The 20,017-nt window shown below is 37.5% G+C and overlaps 1 protein-coding gene across 1 annotated transcript; it reads right to left on the bottom strand.

The window, feature by feature from the left end:
* Positions 1-2,834: 2,834 nt before the first annotated feature.
* LOC121408175 (uncharacterized tRNA/rRNA methyltransferase slr0955-like) lies at positions 2,835-17,885 on the bottom strand. The gene is made up of 9 exons (XM_041599533.1): positions 17,770-17,885; positions 14,449-15,443; positions 11,500-11,767; positions 10,013-10,120; positions 8,667-8,746; positions 8,111-8,204; positions 6,183-6,300; positions 5,111-5,230; positions 2,835-4,234 (listed from the first exon to the last, which is right to left on the bottom strand). The coding sequence occupies exons 2-9, from the start codon at positions 15,423-15,425 to the stop codon at positions 4,200-4,202; spliced, it is 1,800 nt and encodes a 599-aa protein (XP_041455467.1). The 5' UTR covers positions 15,426-15,443; positions 17,770-17,885; the 3' UTR covers positions 2,835-4,199.
* Positions 17,886-20,017: the final 2,132 nt, after the last annotated feature.

The following is a 20,017-nucleotide window of genomic DNA, read 5'->3' as shown; positions in this document are numbered from 1 at the left end:
AAGAAAAAAGATTTTTCACTTCTTTCGCTCTCTTAATTCTGATATACTTTTTCTTCAGGAAACTCATTCTGATAATTCTGTTGAAAGACTTTGGCACTCTCAGTGGGGTGAACATGCCTTTTTTGCTTCTTTTTCTTCAAATAGTCGAGGTGTGGCAATTTTGATTAGGAAATCTATCAGTCTGGTTGTTAAGTCTGTTTTTAGAGATCCTAATGGGAGATTTATCATTTTAAATGCTCTTTTGAATAACCTTCCTTTGACCCTAGTAAATGTTTATGCCCCAAACAATGATGTTCCTGATTTTTTTTTGCATTTGTTTGCAGAGATTGATAAATTTGATAACTCCTTTTTAATTGTTGCTGGTGATTTTAACACTGTCCTCGACCCACTTGATTATCAAGGTTCAAGGCCTCAACATTCTAATGTGAAGGCAAGTGAAATGATTTCTTTAATAATGGAGGAATATGGCCTATGCGATGTGTGGAGACTATTTCACCCTTCCATGAAAAAATATACAAGACATCAGAAAAATCCTAAGGTCCTCTCCAGGTTAGATTTTGTTTTAATCTCAGACAGTTTTTTACATAATTATAAGAACTCACAAATTTTGCCAGGAATCCAGTCTGATCACTCAGTTGTTTCGTTTACATTTGATGACAATCAATCTCCGAAAGGTAGAGGTTACTGGAAACTTAATACACACTATTTACATCATGCAAGATCTTCTCACATTGATTAATCAAAGATGTAATCGCAACATCAATATCTCTAATTTCAAAAAACTTTTTGGTATTTACAATGATAAATTTCTAACCTTTCTATTCTTGTTGCTGAAATACCATATCTATTGTTGTAAATTTAATGGTAATCTTCCAAATTTTGTTTCTTTCAAATCTTTTGTGAGAAAATATGAGACAGAATTCTATTTAGCCAAGAAACGAAACAAACTTAACATTCACTTCCAAAAGTGGTGTTTCGACATTCCTTAAATATTTTGTTACCCCTGCACTGAAAAATTTCCTCCTTTCCCCTGTAAGTTTGAAGTATGATGTATGTGAACTATTGTATTTACGTACATGTTACATGTACACTGTACTTTGTATTAGCTGCCTGCAAGCAAAGTGCCCTTCTCGATCAGAGCCAATATGACCTTTTGACCTTTGTTTATTAATCAATAGATTTTCCGTGGATCGGGCAACAAGACATAGATGAGTGTTTGAAAAGCTTTGTAGTGCACGTGAGAGAGGGGGAGGCTGGTTCGTGAAGGATTTTTGAGCGTGAGGTTGGGGGTGGTATCAAGATGGAGATAAGTGAATGTGTTAGAGTGAAAGAGAGAGGGAGAGAGAGAGAGAGTACTGGAATCTATGAGTGAGACTAGATTTTGAAAGTGTTATGTCAAGGCTCCACATTAACTTTTTTTGGTGGTGGCCCATTCGGGCCACCAAAACCTTCAAATAATTTTTTTTGGTGGCCCACTAATAAAGTTTGGTGGCCCGAAAAATATAAAGAAAAACATTAATTAAAAATGAATAAAACAAACTGAAATATTCTGCAATCACTAACAAGTACCACTATTCTTTGTACATCTTGTATATAAATCGTGCTTGCTGTTATTTTACTTTGCATAAAACAAAAGAAAAAATGAAGAAAGAAAAAAACAAAGAACAGGTCATAAAAAAAATTTTGAGAAAAACAAAAAAAATTTAAGAAAAATAAATAAAACAAAATTATCAAAAAATGGGGAAAATTATTATTATTCAGTAGAAACATGTTCTTTAATCAGGTATTTTCAATGTGAAGGGGTATAAATGGTTTAATCACTGAAAAAAAATGAAAGAAAAAAATAAAATGGCAAAAGTTATCTGGAAAAAACAGTGAGACAATTCCTTCCCTATATTTGACAAAATGATGGAAAAAAAATCACATGTCATATCAATGAAATGCCTTCCCAAAGTATTTACTTCCTTAAGAGTGGTTTAAGAAGTCATTTGTAAACAAGAAAGAGCGGCCTATTTATTTTTGGCTCAAAGAGACACAGCTTCGAAATAAACCAAATATCAACATACATACACAAATGCACATATGGGACTGTGATGTACTCACCTATGTGTATTAATGCATTTGGAAATCGGTCTTTTTGAGTCAAAAGAGAGGTCATAATTCCTCCTTTTAATGCTTGCAATTAATCAGGTTTCAGTAATATGGACTGTAGAAGGGCATTTCATTGGTGTAAAATGTGACTTTGACGTAGATTTCCAAAGTTCTGGGGAAGATTTCTTAGCAGTAACATTTCGTATCGCAGCTCCCTGGGTCTGAATAGTCTGCTCGTGCACAGCTAGCTGCATTGGTTTCATGCATGCAAAGCTCAGCCAGACAGCCGGCGCGGCCGGCTGAATAATAGTTACTGTATGCTAGCAGTAGGCCTACATACTGTCATGACTATGCACTCTTTGTGTGTGTGTATTTGTGTGTAGATTAACAAAAAAGGCGCATGACGAATTGGCTTGCAATTTTAACTGTAGAAGGTTGATAAATGCATGCAAAATCGGGAGAAACATTGCGCTACTTTGAAAATTATTGGTTGCCCGATTCGGGCCACCAAAACTTAACATTTTTTCAATAATGGTTGCCCGAGATGAATTTTTGGTGGCCCCGGGCCACCGCTAATGTCGAGCCTTGGTTATGTATTTCTTTTTCTTTGCCTTGTAGACCGGTCTGGATTTTGGACTTCTGTTTTATTCATTTGTTATTTTAATACAATCTCGGTATTGGCTCTGCTCTTGAGGTGCACATATTTATTGCTTGTTCGTTACTCTGCCTCTTATCGTTGTTTCTTATTTTGTAATTTTATTCTAATCTTGTTAATCATATGCAAAAATTGTGATTTGTGTTGATTTTCAATAAAAACTATAAATATAAAAAAAAATGATGAACAACCATTGTCAACAAGGAGAAGACAGTTGGTGTAAGTGGGATAAAGCAACTCAAACAGACATATAAGTATAAGCATGGTACTGCACTTGCAATTGTTGCAGAAATCAAATCCATTCATGAAGACCTTGATTCAGGTGTTGAGGTTGACATGAGCATACCCAAATGAATCCTTGAATAATGTGATCAGGGTCCCGTAACACAAAGGTTAGCAATTAATCGTAAACTTGATTTCATGATTATTTGTACATTGAAGTCAATGGAATCAATCGTAGAAAATGTCTTACGATCATTGCTAACTTTTGTATAACGGGCCCCTGGTCACAAATTCCGAAGAAAACCTTTGTTGGAGAAATGTTCTCTGTTTCAGTGTAGCAATTGCAGTTTGCTATTTCAATCCTGGGATGAGGGGGGGGTCACAATCAGCCCCCCCCCCCATACAAAAAAAAATTAAATGACACATCACTCAAAGATATTACTGGAATATAAGTTTTGTGGGGAAGTGGGCACTCACAACAGTATTTCCTAGTAACTCTACTTAGAAATTGTATCAGATCTAAGACAGGTTAAGTTGGACAGGTCAATGAACTATTTCCCAGTACCCATACACGCAGTGCCCTATGAGTCTATCTTATACATTTTTTTTTTCAAGTCAAGAAAGAGTATGAACTATGAATAAAAGGAAGATCAATGAATCTGCAACTTCTTTGAGTATCTATTGGCATCAAATGTACTTTCATGCCTATAATATCAATCCGTCAATTTCACCCTGCGCCACATATAGAGTACCTATTGATGTCAGCAGTCACCATCAACTGAAATTTCCAGAAATCAATATTTCAGAGTCAATAAAGAAGGGAATATCACTTATTTTCTTGGTAGTTTACAACTAAATCAAAGTGCTTTGATGGAAATGTTGATTTTTCAGCAACTTTTTTTTATTTTTCCCCATGGTCAAATGATTACAAAATGGCAAAGTGGAAATGCTTTTAATGTTTGTGGAAGTGGCAGTTGAACTTTTTGCCTCCGCCCTTCTTCATACAAATGAAATTGTGGATGAATACCATAAGAATACTCCATATTTTCTTGTCGTAGATTTTACTTTACAAGATTTTTTAACAATACACACTTTGAAAGGCTTTCTGTCATGATTCATCATTGTATGGTCGAGATTCAAACATCACGTTAAAAAAATAAGGGACAAATATTGCACAAACATCATTCTTTGCTTTCCTCTGTAGTAGGCCCTCAGTGTCCATTGCAATAGTTCACCTTCTTCCCAAGATTGAATGCAGAAGTATACCTACAAGAAAAATGCAGAAAATATGATAATGTAAATACTAATGGCAAAGGGGAAAACAGAAAACTAAAAATCAATTTTAATTTTTAAAAAAAATCAAGTTATAAAGAGAGGATGAGACAGAGCCAAAGAAAGCAAAAGATAAAGAGGAAGATAAACTCGAGAAATAAAAAAAGGAAGTATCTTATCAGCCATTCCCCCTGCATTTGCAATTGTAGTGAAACCATCCTCCAATAGGAATTGGTGTAAAAATGAACGGAATAGAATTCTTTCATAGAATTGCTTTCTGACATATTCATTCATACCAAAATTATTCAATTAAAAAAAAAATGAATTGTGGAAAAACAAATTCAAGAAATTGACAAATAATGAATCACAGAGGAACAAACCCATGCTTGATAATTTTTTCTGAATCTATAACTTGAGAAAGACTGTCCAGCAAATTTTTGGAAAAGATTGGTAACATTACTATTAAAAAAAATGAGGGATATAAGGATTAAAACAAAAGAAAAACATGCACCTCATCTGCATAATATTATAGAACAAAGAAAATTTTGTCAGGAATATACCCTGAGATAGCAGCGTCCTTCTGGGGGGCGTTTCATCAATATTTTCGTCCGACAAGTTGTCAGATCTGACAACTTTCCTGGATTCTGATTGGTTGAGAAGCACTGTTACTATAGCAACTGTCGGATAAAACAGGACTTGTCGGATAAAACGTCTGACAAGTCCTTTCATGAAACGCTCCCCAGGTGTCTTAACGTCTGTACTAAATTTTGTACTGATTGTGGCCAAAATCTGAAAGGGGAATAAAATTAATTTGAATTTGAATTTTAGAACACCAGGGAACATTGGGGACTTAATTCTTAAACATCATACCTGTAGCTACTGAAACATTAAGCGAGTCTATCCCAGCATGCAGCTGTCTTCCTGCTGGTACAGAGATGAACTCGGAGCACTGCTCAATGATGTCATTACTCAGACCAAATCCTTCATTTCCTGGAAACATGATAAGATCAAGGTGTGATATAATTGCTCCAATAAAATGTATAAAGCATTTTTATCAGGGAATCAGACCTTTGAAAACAAGGTGAGTCCTACTGGTCAAGACCATCAAATCCACCATCACATAAACATATCACCACTGGCACCCCTCAATGGAGGCCTAAAATGAGTCATCACCCTAACTGCTTGGTCATCCCCTAAATTATTTGCTCATGGTTTTGGGGCATCTATGTCTGTCTGTACATCTTCAAAACAGTAAATCAGCTTGCACTGAAATTCACAACACCCTTTAATTATCAGAGATGCTAACTTTAGAAATTACCTGACATTAAATTACATGCGCATATTGCTCATCTCGAACAACGTGCACCCAACCACTGTGATCGTGTGGCTAAATGCTCCCTGAGCCATAAGTTTTTTGGTGGTTGGCATCTTCAAATAAAAACTTTCCCACTAATTTATCTGAAAAACTACAAAAAGTATTGAATATGCATTTTTACATGATTTTTTAATTTTTTTCAGGATTAAGAAGGTGAAAGTAAGGGTTGGATTTGAGTCCATTTTTCAACAGCCAGACCAAGGCATCACTGAAATATATACATCCTACTTTATTCTATCCCCCAAATCAGGTGCATGTAAAGGACACCCCTTTCAGCTGAACGGTGCTTGCAGTTACTTGCCATATCGCAAATTTGGAACCATGTGCCCTTCTCAACAAGGCCACCTGTACAACATGAAGAGAATACTAATACCTATAATATATTTTGTTCCAAGTGATTCTTTACAGTTTTTATTATCTATAAACAGTGATTTTTTTTTCTTCTTAGACTTACATTTGTAAAGAATGAATCTAAATTTCTTGCAAACATACACACTCTATTGGTTTTTTAGATGACCACAAACCTGGAGCACTAAGTGTCCTGGCTTTGTATTACTTATATCTTACCGACTACAAGAAGAGTTGGGCCTGTTTGCTTGTACTTGTTACAGGGAATACTCTCATTTGAAGAGCTGCAGCTACCAACAGAAGCACCAACTACACTCCATCCTTTCTGCTTCTCATTCTGGGGGAAACAGTGATAAAACAAAATGTTAATGACAATAATTGATTTCCTTTCAATATTCAATCTAACGTCATGATTTCCTTTCAAAATTCAATCTAACCTCAATTATTCAACGTTACAAAAAAAATGCATATTCTATTGGCAATGATATGAAGACCCCTGCACACTTAACCCTATCTAGGCCGGGGGGGGGGGGGGAGGGGGGCCTCGGAGGCCCCCCCCTCAACGAATCGCGCGATATTTTCGCCGTGCGAAATTTTTTGACTACGCCGTTCGCTGAGTTTTTACTTTCAAGTCTTGCGCAACTTTTGAGACCAATTTCGCGTCACCCGGGTATGTGGTTCCGAAATTACGCAACATTATGTAAGTGCATGTCAGACCAAAAATTGCTCAAAAACGTGATTTCGTGTACAAAGTAAATGCAAATTGTGTTTTCAACCAAAATTCATAAATGTATGAATATTTCTAGTTTTGCCAGTCTAAATGTATTCATTTTATGATTTTTAAGATCACAGAAGAGTCCCCAACAAATTTCATTGAAAAATCAATGAAAAACAAAAGGTAAAAAAAACAAGGAAATACATAATAAATTGCAAAAAAACAATATAATACATAAGAAAATGATTTGATATCACAATTTTTTTCATGTACTCTTGCTAAGAACACCACAAAGAGTTTCTATACCAAAAATGAGTACATTTGGAGCTTTATTTAGGGAGTTAGAGGAAAAAGTATGATTTCGCATACTAATTACGCATAAATTAGCATAATCACTTAATAGCAATTCGCATGAAATAAATTACTATACAATCTTGTAGATTATGTCCAAGACAACCCGCGTGCCAATTTTCGGCGCGATCGCGCGGTCGACATTTTAGGGGGGGGCCTGGGAGGCCCCCCCCCCCCGGCCATAGGAACTCCCAAAATACCCCGGCCTAGATAGGGTTAAAACAGTTCAATCCCTCTTCCAGTAATAAAGTTCATAAACAAGGAAAATACACTGTTCAAATAAATGTATATTATTTCCAAATAGGTTGTTAAGCAAAATGATTACAAGAATGGTTTTACAATTGCTCTGCAAGCAGTTTTGGACATGGTGAGCATGACAAGAATTTGTTGTGAAAAGGCACAAGTCATGACCATGCTCACCTTTCGGCAAGAGTCAGTTTTATTGGGGCCCACCAGTGATTTTGGCAGAGACCAATGGACTGGTGAAATAAATAAATAAATATGCATGGAATTCAGTGTCAATATTTTTTTAACCTTTTGAATTCCATACCCTATAAATTCAAATGAAAAGCAGGACTGGCATGTCACACCAGCTGACTTTCCTATCCAAAATATCGCTGTTCTGTACACACTGATCCAAACAAGCTTTCTCGAATTCACTACTGTAATTCTTGCCATAATGGACTCACTCTGTACTGAGAGAAATCATTCCACAAGGATCAGAAAATTGAGAGGAGAGATCGCTTGCGCCCTCTGCGGTAAATAAGTGTGCATCAAATATGGCGACAATCATTCATGGTACCAAAACCAATGAATCTGGACAAGGAAATTAAGAAATGTGACAAGCCAATCACATATCCACAGAATGATTTCATTGAAATGAACTTTGAATTTGCAAGTAAATCATGTGAGAAAACGAAACATTATAGATACTCTCAGATATAACTTATTAGCATATATTTCCCTGATGTCATATGTTTAATCAGGATCCCAGAATGCTAAGGGAATCTGATTGCATCAGACATTTTCGAGCATGCCCTCTGATCCGACCCAGGCTCTTTAGAAATTAACAATTCATTACCTCAAGATATGAAGGAATGTGTGGTGCAGCATAAACAGGCATTATCTCCATGACACCGCTGCTGGCCTTGCTTACTACAGGAGTCAGGGAACAGCTAAATGAGGAAAAAGATACATTGAGATTATTAGAAGCCTGCAACACAAAGCTTAGCGATCAATCGTACAAGTGATTTTCATATATGATTATGCATAATGATCATTGTTGTTGATCATAAAAATCAGACCTACGATCATGTGTAATGGAGCCCCGGTCAAAAATAAATTAATCTGTTGCCACGATACCTATATTTTGCCTGCTGCTTTGCAGGCAAGACAACAGTCATCCCTCTTCCATCCTCTATGTGTTTATTTTTTTAATCAAAACAAAAATATAATGTATTTTAAAAAAGAGGTGAGAGCCAAAATGGCAAAAAGGAGGTTACAAGTTATCAATATTACGAGGCTTTGCATTACTCCAGTAAAAATCTACTGTAATCAACATGCCAACCTGCAAAAGGTGGACTGTACCGTAAGACTATACAATCCAAATGGGCCTTTTCTTCCTTACAAGAGCTTACCAGTTTTTCTTGCTGACGACGACTTTATCAATCCCCAGAAAATATGCTGATCGTAGCAATGCCCCTAGGTTCATGGGATCCTGTATAATTAATAAGCATTGGACATGGATGCTGTGTTATCAATTTGATGTACACAGACATTAACTTCTTTGTGACTAATTTTGAAATTCTACAGATCTCTCTATAAAAAAATTTGGCTGGTAGAAAGTAAAACTGCCATTTGAGTGATATAAGACAAAATATACACATACTGCACACTCAACATAATTCAATCCATTCATTCCATTAAAAATCAAAATAAACAAATACATACAGTGCGTCCCAGAAAAAAAAGGAACCTAGAATTGCCATGTATTTTTTCTTCAAAGGAAATTTAGTTATAATATTTCATTTACATAATCATATAATTCAATTATTCCTCTTTATTTTGATACCTAATATGAGACAAACACTTCACACATTAATGAGCAAGAAGAGTTTGAAATTTTAATGTCATAACCAGGTTGCGCAGAAAAGTGGGACAAGATTGGTTCGAGATTTGAGCATTTCTTTTGCATTCTTTAAGATTCTCTCACTGATCCCTGAAATGAGAGTGGATTCAGATTCATACATGAGTTTATGCACAAATCTTTTCTGATATGCCTCAATATTCATTGTTTGTAATATGCCATGCGTGAAAGATTTGCCTAGGTGTTGGTTTCAAATTCGAGATGAGATTCCACTTTTGCCAAGAGTGTCAAATTTATAGTAAAAAAGCATATTTAATAATTGTGAAACCTACCTCTCAAAACGGGTATCCTTTTTTGTGGGACACACTGTATAACATTAACAATAAATATTAGAAAGCCTGAGAGAAAGCATAACTAACGAGGATGGGGCCCTGTGAACGCAAACATTCACTAGTATACAATAGGCAGTAAAGCATAGAACTCTGATATTCCACTAAGCAGTACATGGGTTGAAATTTAGCAGTATCATTGATTGCTGAAACAATCACTCCTAAAAATCAAGAATGCGCTCATAAATCATAATTCTGCATCCAGTGAGAACATTTTTCCATGGTCATCGATTGTCTTCATTAAAAAGAAATCTTCTTGTTTCCTAATTTGATACTGCATATGTTCACACATATACATCGTAATTTGGGGGAAGGATGGCATCATGTGCTAGTGCATGGTGTCCTGCTAGTGATAATCAAAATGAATTCTTCCTCTTCAGTTGATAGAGCGCTAAAACTACCCATACACATAATATCTAAAATCAAATAGCAATGAACTGTTATGTGGATATGAAAATGGAATGCCCATGACTGTTCTTAGAAGATATGTAGCCTACTCAGTACTCACATGGATTTGGTCAAGGACCAGTCTTACTGAGGTTGAAGTGAAATCATCATATCCTTCTTCGTCTAAGAGAGAATCAAAGTAGAGGCGACTGGTCTCCATGCACATACCCTGATATGATATACACAAGTGAACATTTTGAAGATATACAGTGCTTCCCACAAAAAACAAAACCCAGATTTATGGATGATTTATTATAACTTACAATAGACAAATGACCTACCATTGTAAAGCTTAGAATCTCCTCTTTCATCTGAAATTACTTAGATTATTTCTCATTCACGCATGAGTGAGCAAAATAATTTGAAGAGGGGATACCAAAAAGTCATTTGGCGGGCTGTATCTGGGTTTCAAAAAGAAAACCACATTTTTAAAAAGTTAAATATCTGCTCTTTAATTTGATACCTCAATTACAGAGATTGGTCATGAAATAGCAAAGTTCTGGTTATTTGAAATAAGGCTTGAATTTCAATAATTTCATGAAATGAAGAGGTTTTACAGGCTAGTGTTCAAACTCAATTGACACTCCTTTTTCTTGACAATCAGCCATGCATTAAGCCTTTTGCTAACCATGCTATAGCTTCTGTGGGAAACCGGTGAAAACACGTTTATTTAATGAAATTATGGAAATACAAGCATTGTTTTGAGGGAACATATCTTTTTTACTTCTTGACCATTTTTTGTGATTAAGGTATCAAATAAAAGAGCAGATAGTGAACTTTTTAGGCATGTGATTTTCTTTTTGAAATTCAGATACCCCCTGCCAATGAGTTTTTGGTATCCTTTCTTAAAATTGTTTTTGCTTACTCATGCGTGAATGAGAAATAATCTAAGTAATATCAGATGAAAGAGGAGATTCTAAGCTTTACATTGGTAGGTCATGTGTCTATTGTATTTGTGATTAAGTTATGATAAATCATTGCTTAATCTCGGTTTCGTTTTTTCTGGGACGCACTGTATAGTTCTGAGGGTGTTTCACAAAGATTTTAAGAATATTATTTATCTGTTGCCTATAGATGCATTCATGAATCTTAGTCAGCAGGTTACAATATACATATGCAGACATTTATATCGACACAGAAATAAAACCATACTTAGGGACTTAAACCATTGTCTCCAATGATTTATATTCTAGTGAGCAAAACTGGGTGATAAATTACATTGAATGATTCACAATTAATTCACACACAGCATACTTTCTTTAGATAAGAAAATCCATTCTCAAAACTGATTTTCAACCAGAGCTGCACAAGAATCGAAATCTCATGTAGAAATTTATGATTTCTTTTTTTTATTTAAAGAACCATGCAGAGACAGGTTTCATAAAAGGTCTTTGCTGAGACCATCATTCTTCTTGCCAATTTTAATATGAGATGCCAGGTAAGTTTTCAATTTGGGTTGATAACAAACCACCTATTTGGCATTTAGATGTTAATACATGTACTTGGATCCATCCATCCAAGAAACTTTTCCCATTATCGAGATTCTACCTGATGACGCCTCTGCTCTGTAAATCTATCCAACACTCGTCTGTTTGTTTGCCACATCCTCAGACCTCTCTCCTCCACTAAGGCAAGAATTTCTTTGACCTCTGGCCTTTGTGAGTTCTGGAAAGTAGATGTGACATACAGCTGGTGGACTTCCCTTTTAGCATGTTTTAGAGCAAGGAAGCATGGGGAAATGCCATAGAGCAGGTCACGGCCACGTGGAATTCTTATCTGCTCTTTGGTTCTCTCACGATGATGAAGGCTTGATGATCTTTAGAAACATTGAAAAAGCAATAAAAACAAGTTATAATTTCTCACCGTATGCAAAGTTAGACAAGTCTCCAAAAGTATTTGCAAAACACAATCCCAGGAGGGGGGAGGGGTGGTATATCATTTAGCTATTGAGAAGTTATACATGCCTTTACAGTGCACAACTCTAACATGTCCTGTGCTAAATCAATTTCTCAGTCACCTTAATTCATTTTGGCTAGGGTTGAAAAAAAAATCATCTAAAATTATTGTATTAAACAAGTTGTAAACAAATGAATCAAGGAATTCAGTCCCAATAGGATACATACAGGGAAAATGTATGGGAAATCCTCATTTCACATTTAAATGCCTCTGTCTCAGGGGATATTGCAGAAAGAGTATGACATAAATATAATTGAATTTGAAATTGCATCACATCACCACATTAGTCAAATTATAATCAGGGGACATACACTCCCCTCCAAAAGTTTGGGAACACCAGCATTCAGTGTGTTTTTTTCTATACTTTGTAGACTTTACTGATATTCAGGCTCATAGCACAGTTAAATTTTTGTTTTTAAGGTGAAGATTATACAGCAGTGTAAGTTTTGTTATTGATTCAAACAAGTTTATACTCTCTTAAATGACTGTCTACCAGTCAAGATGGCATTCTCTCAAAGTGCTAACTTCTTTTATTACATGCAGCTATATTGTAGTTATTCAGAGCTTTTACACTAATACATGTGCAACTTCATTCATTTTTCCTTTTCCTAGTCAGAAGTCAGACACAAAAATGAATTTAAACAATACTTAGTGTTTCACTGATATGGAAAACTTATAAATTTTATTGAATACACATAAAAGACAATAAATCATATATTTCTTTTTATCCCACAGATGAGTCTCACTTGTTGGGCAAGTTTCTTGAACCTTCCTGTCTCGTTTTTTTCCAAAGCAGCTCGATGGGATTGAGATCTAGGGACTGGGGCGGCCAATCTATGATTTTCAGGACTTGTTTCTCTTCCATTTTCTTCAAGTAGTCTTTGCATAGTCTTGGCATGTGTTTTGGGTCCTGCTGAAAAACGAATCCTCCAATCAGGTGTTTCCCTGAATGGATGGCCTTCCGCTGTAGGATTGAATGATAGCCGTGCTGGTTGAGGATACCCTCTACTCTGTGCAAACTGCCTACATTTCCTGCACTAAAGCAACCCCTAAAAATGACATTACCACCACCATGTTTCACAGTTGGCTTGATACACCGGGGTAGCATCTTATTTCCCTTTCGCCGTCTCACATAGGTATGTCCCTTGCTGCCAAACACCTCAAACTTTGGTTCGTCAGACCAAATAACCTCCTGCCACTGCTCCAAAGACCAGTATTTATGCTTCGTAGCCCAAGCAAGCCTTTTCTTTTCTTTGAGGAGTGGTTTCCTTGAAGCCACACTGCCCATCAGCCCTGCTCCACAGAGACGTCTTCTAACAGTTGAAGAACATACAGGCATCTCACGGGTGTTGTTAAGGTCAGCTGTAATCTCTGGGCAAGTCAGACAACGGTTGCGCAGACTGCTCACCCGAATGTATTTAACTTCAGCAGTAGATGGGGTTTTTTTTGGCCTACCACTTCTCCTGTCCCCATTAGACCAAGTGCCTCTTTGCGTTTCAGGCTGTAGTGAACAGCATGGATACTGATTTTGAGTTTCCTATCTATTTCTCGCATGGAGTAGCCTTCTTTCCTCAAAACTGCAATTGACTGACGTGTTTCCAAAGAAAACTGCCCTGTGTTAGCTATTTTAATTTTGTGACTGACTTTTGACTAAGAAAAACTGAATAGGCAAAATGAATGAAGGTGCACTGGAATAACTCTTGATAACTTTTGAATTCATGAATTTCAAATTGCACTGTCTACTCCACTCCCATGCATTTTTTTTAAAGAAGGATTAGGCATTTGTCAAGTTCAGATGTTTTCCAGGATAAAGATGCAGATTTCCATAAATTAATTGTCTTATAAACAATACTGAGGAACAAATTCTGAGGTCATCTGCTGTAACATTCACAAAATACTGGGAAGAATTTCAGAATAGAACCCCAAACAGAACAATGTTAAAAGTTAGCATTTTTTAGAGAAAGCCATCTTGACTGGTAGCCTGCCCTCTTTGGCAGCTGCATGTCTCTTAAGAGCTTTGAATTTGTTTGAATCAATGATAAAATGTACACTGGTGTATAACCTTCACTTTAAAACAAAAATACAGCTGTACTATGAGGCCTAACTTCAGTAAAGTCTACCAAAGTTCGAAAAACACACACTGAAGGCAGGTGTTCCCAAACTTTTGGAGGGGAGTGTACATGTATGCTAAATTGTATGAATGATTGTATGAAACTACTCATGTTTGCACTTTTAAGCATAGTTTTAGAATTCACATTAAACCTTTTGAGATATATGTCAAACAACCTCAAGTTCATATAGCTATTTGAGTTGTAATGATCATACTTCAATAAAATTCCATTAAATATGTTCATTTGGAGTTATTTTCTCTGCCATATGAATAAGACAGAATTACTTCCCCACCTTCAGAAAAGGTATGGCATTATCAAAAAAATCTTTAACCAAATTAATAATATCCTTTTGTAAAAGAAATGTCATTCTTTCAAAATTTCTAATATCATCATCTGAATTTCCCTTTCCCTAGAAAGAAAAGACTGCTACCTCTTCTCATTCTCTTGATTACTTCTTTGATCTTCAGCTGTTGACTTCCAGCGTGCACCAGAGTGTTTCCTAGAGTCCATTTCTAGAAGATCAGCACTCACAGTTTCTACATCCGTTGGCTTGATATTAGGTCCTGGATACACTTCCGAAGAACTCTCCCTACCCTGCATTACATCGAGGTCATTGGTTTTCGATTTGTAAATTCTGGTGTCCTTACCCATTGTCTGTTTCCTGCCTTGCTGTTCACCGTTTCTACATGTATCTGGCATGTCCCTGAGCACCTGACCTGTAGGTATAGCTCTTCCTTGCTTAAATACATTTCTTGACCCATGTATCCTGGTTTTCCTATCCCTATCCAATCTCTGACTCATGTCCTGACACTCACTGTTCCAACTATCAGGAGACACCCTTTCTTGACCACTTTGGCTTTGGTCACTGACAGGTACATCTAGATTGTCTTTGGGTACCTGAACTGGCCGTTGAGCAATTCTTTGGTCAACAGCATTGCTTTGTGTTTGACTCCCATGCATGACAAATGTTCCTTCAAATCCTGGGTCACTTACAACTTTATTCACTAGCTTCCCGTCCAATGAATCATTGCTACTACGGAGTGACATGAATTCTTCAATGGCTTCAGACTCTCTCTCCTTTCCTCTGACATTTCTCCTCCCAACTCTTAGAGGCCATCTCGGAAATCTCTTGACGAATCGTGACATTGCATAACAACTAGTTGAGAATGTCCGAGCTTCTGATGATGAGCCATCATGGTCTAATGCTTGGTAGAATCTGAACCTTCTCTGAGACTGGAGAATGCTGTCACTGCATAGGGAACATGATGGATGAAGCATTGACTCCTTCTTTGAACTTTCTCCAAATAGCTGAATAACATACCTTCGAGTTGGACTAATTGCGGGAGGAGGAATGAGGAGGCCTCTACATGAAAATATACCCATCATTTTGATAGGGTGAGGTAACATTTTTGTTGAGATGGATACCTGAAAGTAAATGAATGGGGAAGAAATTATATTACAATATTAGTGTGCTGAATCACTTCTAATATGGATCATCAATGGTTTACATGTCCCTTCGCTAATTGGACCGTAATTTATTCGTTAACACTTTCGGTAGTTTTCCTAGTGAAAATGAATTAGGCCTTTATTTACAAATTTTGGCCCCTTAAATCTCCCATATTAGAAACTTGCTTTGTAAAAGAACAAAAGAAAAAATACAAACAAAAGCATAATTTTTTCCACCCAAAATTTTCTCTTACCGAGGTCATAATAAGCCCATTTGTTTTGTGGACGACAGCTAAAATCCTTATCAAAATGAAAGTAGACAGTGAAAAGCGGTAATTTTTCATGAGGAATCTGCTTATCACATTTGTATTTGCCTCAGAGGTAATCCTTTTGAAGCAAATGTTAACAAAGGAAATTGGTCTCCCAAACTGGACTGCATGTCTTTGTAATTGGATACCCAAAATCTTTACAAAAGTCTCAGAATATTGGACTTGGAGATTATCTCTCTCTCATGACACTAGACAGTCTCCCATATTCATTGGCTGTGCGCCTCTACTGATTAAGGGTCTATGAATTATAAACTATAAATTTATAGGGTCATTCCATCTGGATTCACCCAGTGGTTGCACCCGACTGTCTCAGAATTTGTTGTAATTTGGTATACATAAAATTCACCATGGCCCAAGCACAAAACAAAAAAATTAGTCCAATCGGTCTGTCGGTTCTCGCGCTACGGCCCGCCCTTTTCTCCTTGTTTTGACAAAAATGGGCGTGACCTTCAACTTTCAATGGCCACTGCGTCGTTACGTTGTTGACCAATTTTCATGAAAGTGGTACCATTTGATAGGAAATTCAGAGAGGAATCCAAAGCATGCATCGAATAATGTATTGGAGCAATTTATTTATAAGGTCATGACCTTAACTTTGACCTTGAGTTTGACCCCCAGACAAATAATTTTTTAACTTGATTTTCGTGTATGTTAATTATTGGTATGATATTGACAAAATATGTTAAAATCAATATTTTATTTCTTCACCTTCAAAAACTCTTCCAAAGATACCATGAAATTTCACTCTAGTCCCACACACTGATATTCATGTTAGTAAAGTGTTTACCAGTTACATGATTTCTTCCAATCTTAAGTTACAGTATGCAAGGCTTTTGCAAGCACATGAAAAGAAATTAAGCTTAATCAGTTCACAAATAATAGATTATAACTTTATGCTCATGAATAGGTATCTGTTTAGGCATTTTGATGTTCCTCAATATATATTCATTTTGATGTTCGGCAATATATATCATATATTTTCATGGTAGTAACGTCTTCATTTTTATCATCAAAATATATACATGTATATATATGTATATGATATATATTGCTGTTACATGTACATGATTTCTTCCAATCTTAAGAACCGACGGACCGATTGGACTAATTTTTTTGTTTTGTGCTTGGGCCATGGTGAATTTTATGTATACCAAATTACAACGAATTCTGAGACGGTCGGGTGCAAAATTGCACATTCATTGGGTGAATTGGCATGGAATGACCCTATATTTGACTGCCCCCCCCCCCCCGGGTTATCATCATTCTTCTTTTTCCTATCTGTGGTGTGCTGTCGTACTGTGTTGTGAATTTGAATGCCGAGTATCCACAATCCCACATAGGCGGTGGAAGTGGGGGGGGACGTGTCCCCCCACCCTAAATTAGGTGATAACTTTTTTTTTTGCTTGTCAATTTTTTTTCCTGCATCCCGGCCCCCCCCCCCCCCCAATTTTTTTTGATAAACTTTTTTTTTGCTTGCTTGTCAAGGTCCCCCCCCCTTAAAATGTTTGGCTTCCACCACCAATGAGTATCCACAACTGAAGTTGTGGTAAAAATGTCTTTTGAAGTGACACCCCTTAGGCCTACCCTAATTACCTTACGTACGTAAGTTGCCCTATCTTGAAAAAGAGATCCTTTTTACTGTTTCTTGCCTTCTTGGTCACACAAGGAATCCACTCGTCAATGGAAGTGGCCCCCTGGGACTTGTCTAGCCAGGAGGCTTCTTGAGAGTAAAAATCATTTACTGATGTATGCTTACTCTCAACCAAGCCAGGTATTCCTTCCCATTCATCTGCACATAGGGCCCTAAAAGTAAAACCTGAAACTATCACCATGATCACCCCCGAGTCCGCTTGCCGGGGATAGCCGGCCCGGTCGTCGTTGCACTTGCAGTTGCAATTGACAAGTCAAGTCAGATCGAGAGCGGCACTGAGTTGCCTCAGCCAGAAAGAGCTAAAAATGCATTTTTACGAACTTACAAGTAACAGAAAGAAGTTGGTCTCTGGCAACGTGAGACCGTTGGGCTACAAGTCGAAAAACACGTTGAAATCAGTTTCAAACTGTGAGTTTTGAGCCCGGATTACCGATTGAAGCTAGCCATGCAGAAGTCGTTGACACGCGCCGGACGTAGAGGGAGCCAACACTTTGAAAGTTGAGTCTGTTTAATTTTCGAGCGAGCGAGGTGGATGCATGTTTACCGTCGCGACGTCACCGGCGTCACCCACCGGGCACCCACCGTCGTGACGCAGGTTTACCAGTCTTTTACCCTCGTCACCCACCGTCGCGACGCATCGCGTCCGTCGTCACTTCGTCTCGAAACGCCACTGCCAAAGACATGACAGTGTACTATGTTCGAAAGTTCAAGTCCAAGCTCACTATGAAGATCAGTTCTCACCTTGGCCAAATTAGGACCATATATTGTTTAACAGAATTAATCATATTACGGTACATTATTTGACCCCCAGACAAATAATTTTTTAACTTGATTTTCGTGTATGTTAATTATTGGTATGATATTGACAAAATATGTCAAAATCAATATTTTATTTCTTCACCTTCAAAAACTCTTCCAAAGATACCATGAAATTTCACTCTAGTCCCACACACTGATATTCATGTTAGTAAAGTGTTTACCAGTTACATGATTTCTTCCAATCTTAAGTTACAGTATGCAAGGCTTTTGCAAGCACATGAAAAGAAATTAAGCTTAATCAGTTCACAAATAATAGATTATAACTTTATGCTCATGAATAGGTATCTGTTTAGGCATTTTGATGTTCCTCAATATATATTCATTTTGATGTTCGGCAATATATATCATATATTTTCATGGTAGTAACGTCTTCATTTTTATCATCAAAATATATACATGTATATATATGTATATGATATATATTGCTGTTACATGTACATGATTTCTTCCAATCTTAAGAACCGACGGACCGATTGGACTAATTTTTTTGTTTTGTGCTTGGGCCATGGTGAATTTTATGTATACCAAATTACAACGAATTCTGAGACGGTCGGGTGCAAAATTGCACATTCATTGGGTGAATTGGCATGGAATGACCCTATATTTGACTGCCCCCCCCCCCCCCCCCGGGTTTATCATCATTCTTCTTTTTCCTATCTGTGGTGTGCTGTCGTACTGTGTTGTGAATTTGAATGCCGAGTATCCACAATCCCACATAGGCGGTGGAAGTGGGGGGGGACGTGTCCCCCCACCCTAAATTAGGTGATAACTTTTTTTTTTGCTTGTCAATTTTTTTTCCTGCATCCCGGCCCCCCCCCCCCCCCAATTTTTTTTGATAAACTTTTTTTTTGCTTGCTTGTCAAGGTCCCCCCCCCCTTAAAATGTTTGGCTTCCACCACCAATGAGTATCCACAACTGAAGTTGTGGTAAAAATGTCTTTTGAAGTGACACCCCTTAGGCCTACCCTAATTACCTTACGTACGTAAGTTGCCCTATCTTGAAAAAGAGATCCTTTTTACTGTTTCTTGCCTTCTTGGTCACACAAGGAATCCACTCGTCAATGGAAGTGGCCCCCTGGGACTTGTCTAGCCAGGAGGCTTCTTGAGAGTAAAAATCATTTACTGATGTATGCTTACTCTCAACCAAGGCCAAGCCAGGTATTCCTTCCCATTCATCTGCACATAGGGCCCTAAAAGTAAAACCTGAAACTATCACCATGATCACCCCCGAGTCCGCTTGCCGGGGATAGCCGGCCCGGTCGTCGTTGCACTTGCAGTTGCAATTGACAAGTCAAGTCAGATCGAGAGCGGCACTGAGTTGCCTCAGCCAAAAGGAGCTAAAAATGCATTTTTACGAACTTACAAGTACAGAAAGAAGTTGGTCTCTGGCAACGTGAGACCGTAGGGCTACAAGTCGAAAAACACGTTGAAATCAGTTTCAAACTGTGAGTTTTGAGCCCGGATTACCGATTGAAGCTAGCCATGCAGAAGTCGTTGACACGCGCCGGACGTAGAGGGAGCCAACACTTTGAAAGTTGAGTCTGTTTAATTTTCGAGCGAGCGAGGTGGATGCATGTTTACCGTCGCGACGTCACCGGCGTCACCCACCGGGCACCCACCGTCGTGACGCAGGTTTACCAGTCTTTTACCCTCGTCACCCACCGTCGCGACGCATCGCGTCCGTCGTCACTTCGTCTCGAAACGCCACTGCCAAAGACATGACAGTGTACTATGTTCGAAAGTTCAAGTCCAAGC

This window comes from Lytechinus variegatus, chromosome 2 (genome assembly GCF_018143015.1).
Source record: "Lytechinus variegatus isolate NC3 chromosome 2, Lvar_3.0, whole genome shotgun sequence".
In the NCBI taxonomy this organism is placed as follows: domain Eukaryota; kingdom Metazoa; phylum Echinodermata; class Echinoidea; order Temnopleuroida; family Toxopneustidae; genus Lytechinus; species Lytechinus variegatus.
Note: the sequence above shows the minus strand (reverse complement) of the source record. Positions and strands in the feature narration are given on the sequence as shown.

What these genes read in the sequence shown, in the direction of transcription:
- LOC121408175 (XM_041599533.1), bottom strand. Translation starts at nt 15,425, where the DNA reads ATGTTACCTCACCCTATCAAAATGATGGGTATATTTTCATGTAGAGGC. An exon ending in CAGAGCAGAGGCGTCATCAG is followed by an intron (nt 10,121 to 11,499) that starts GTAGAATCTCGA and finishes ATATCATATCAG; the next exon opens with GGTATGTGCATGGAGACCAG. An exon ending in TAATGTTTCAGTAGCTACAG is followed by an intron (nt 4,235 to 5,110) that starts GTATGATGTTTA and finishes TTTTTCTTGTAG; the next exon opens with GTATACTTCTGCATTCAATC.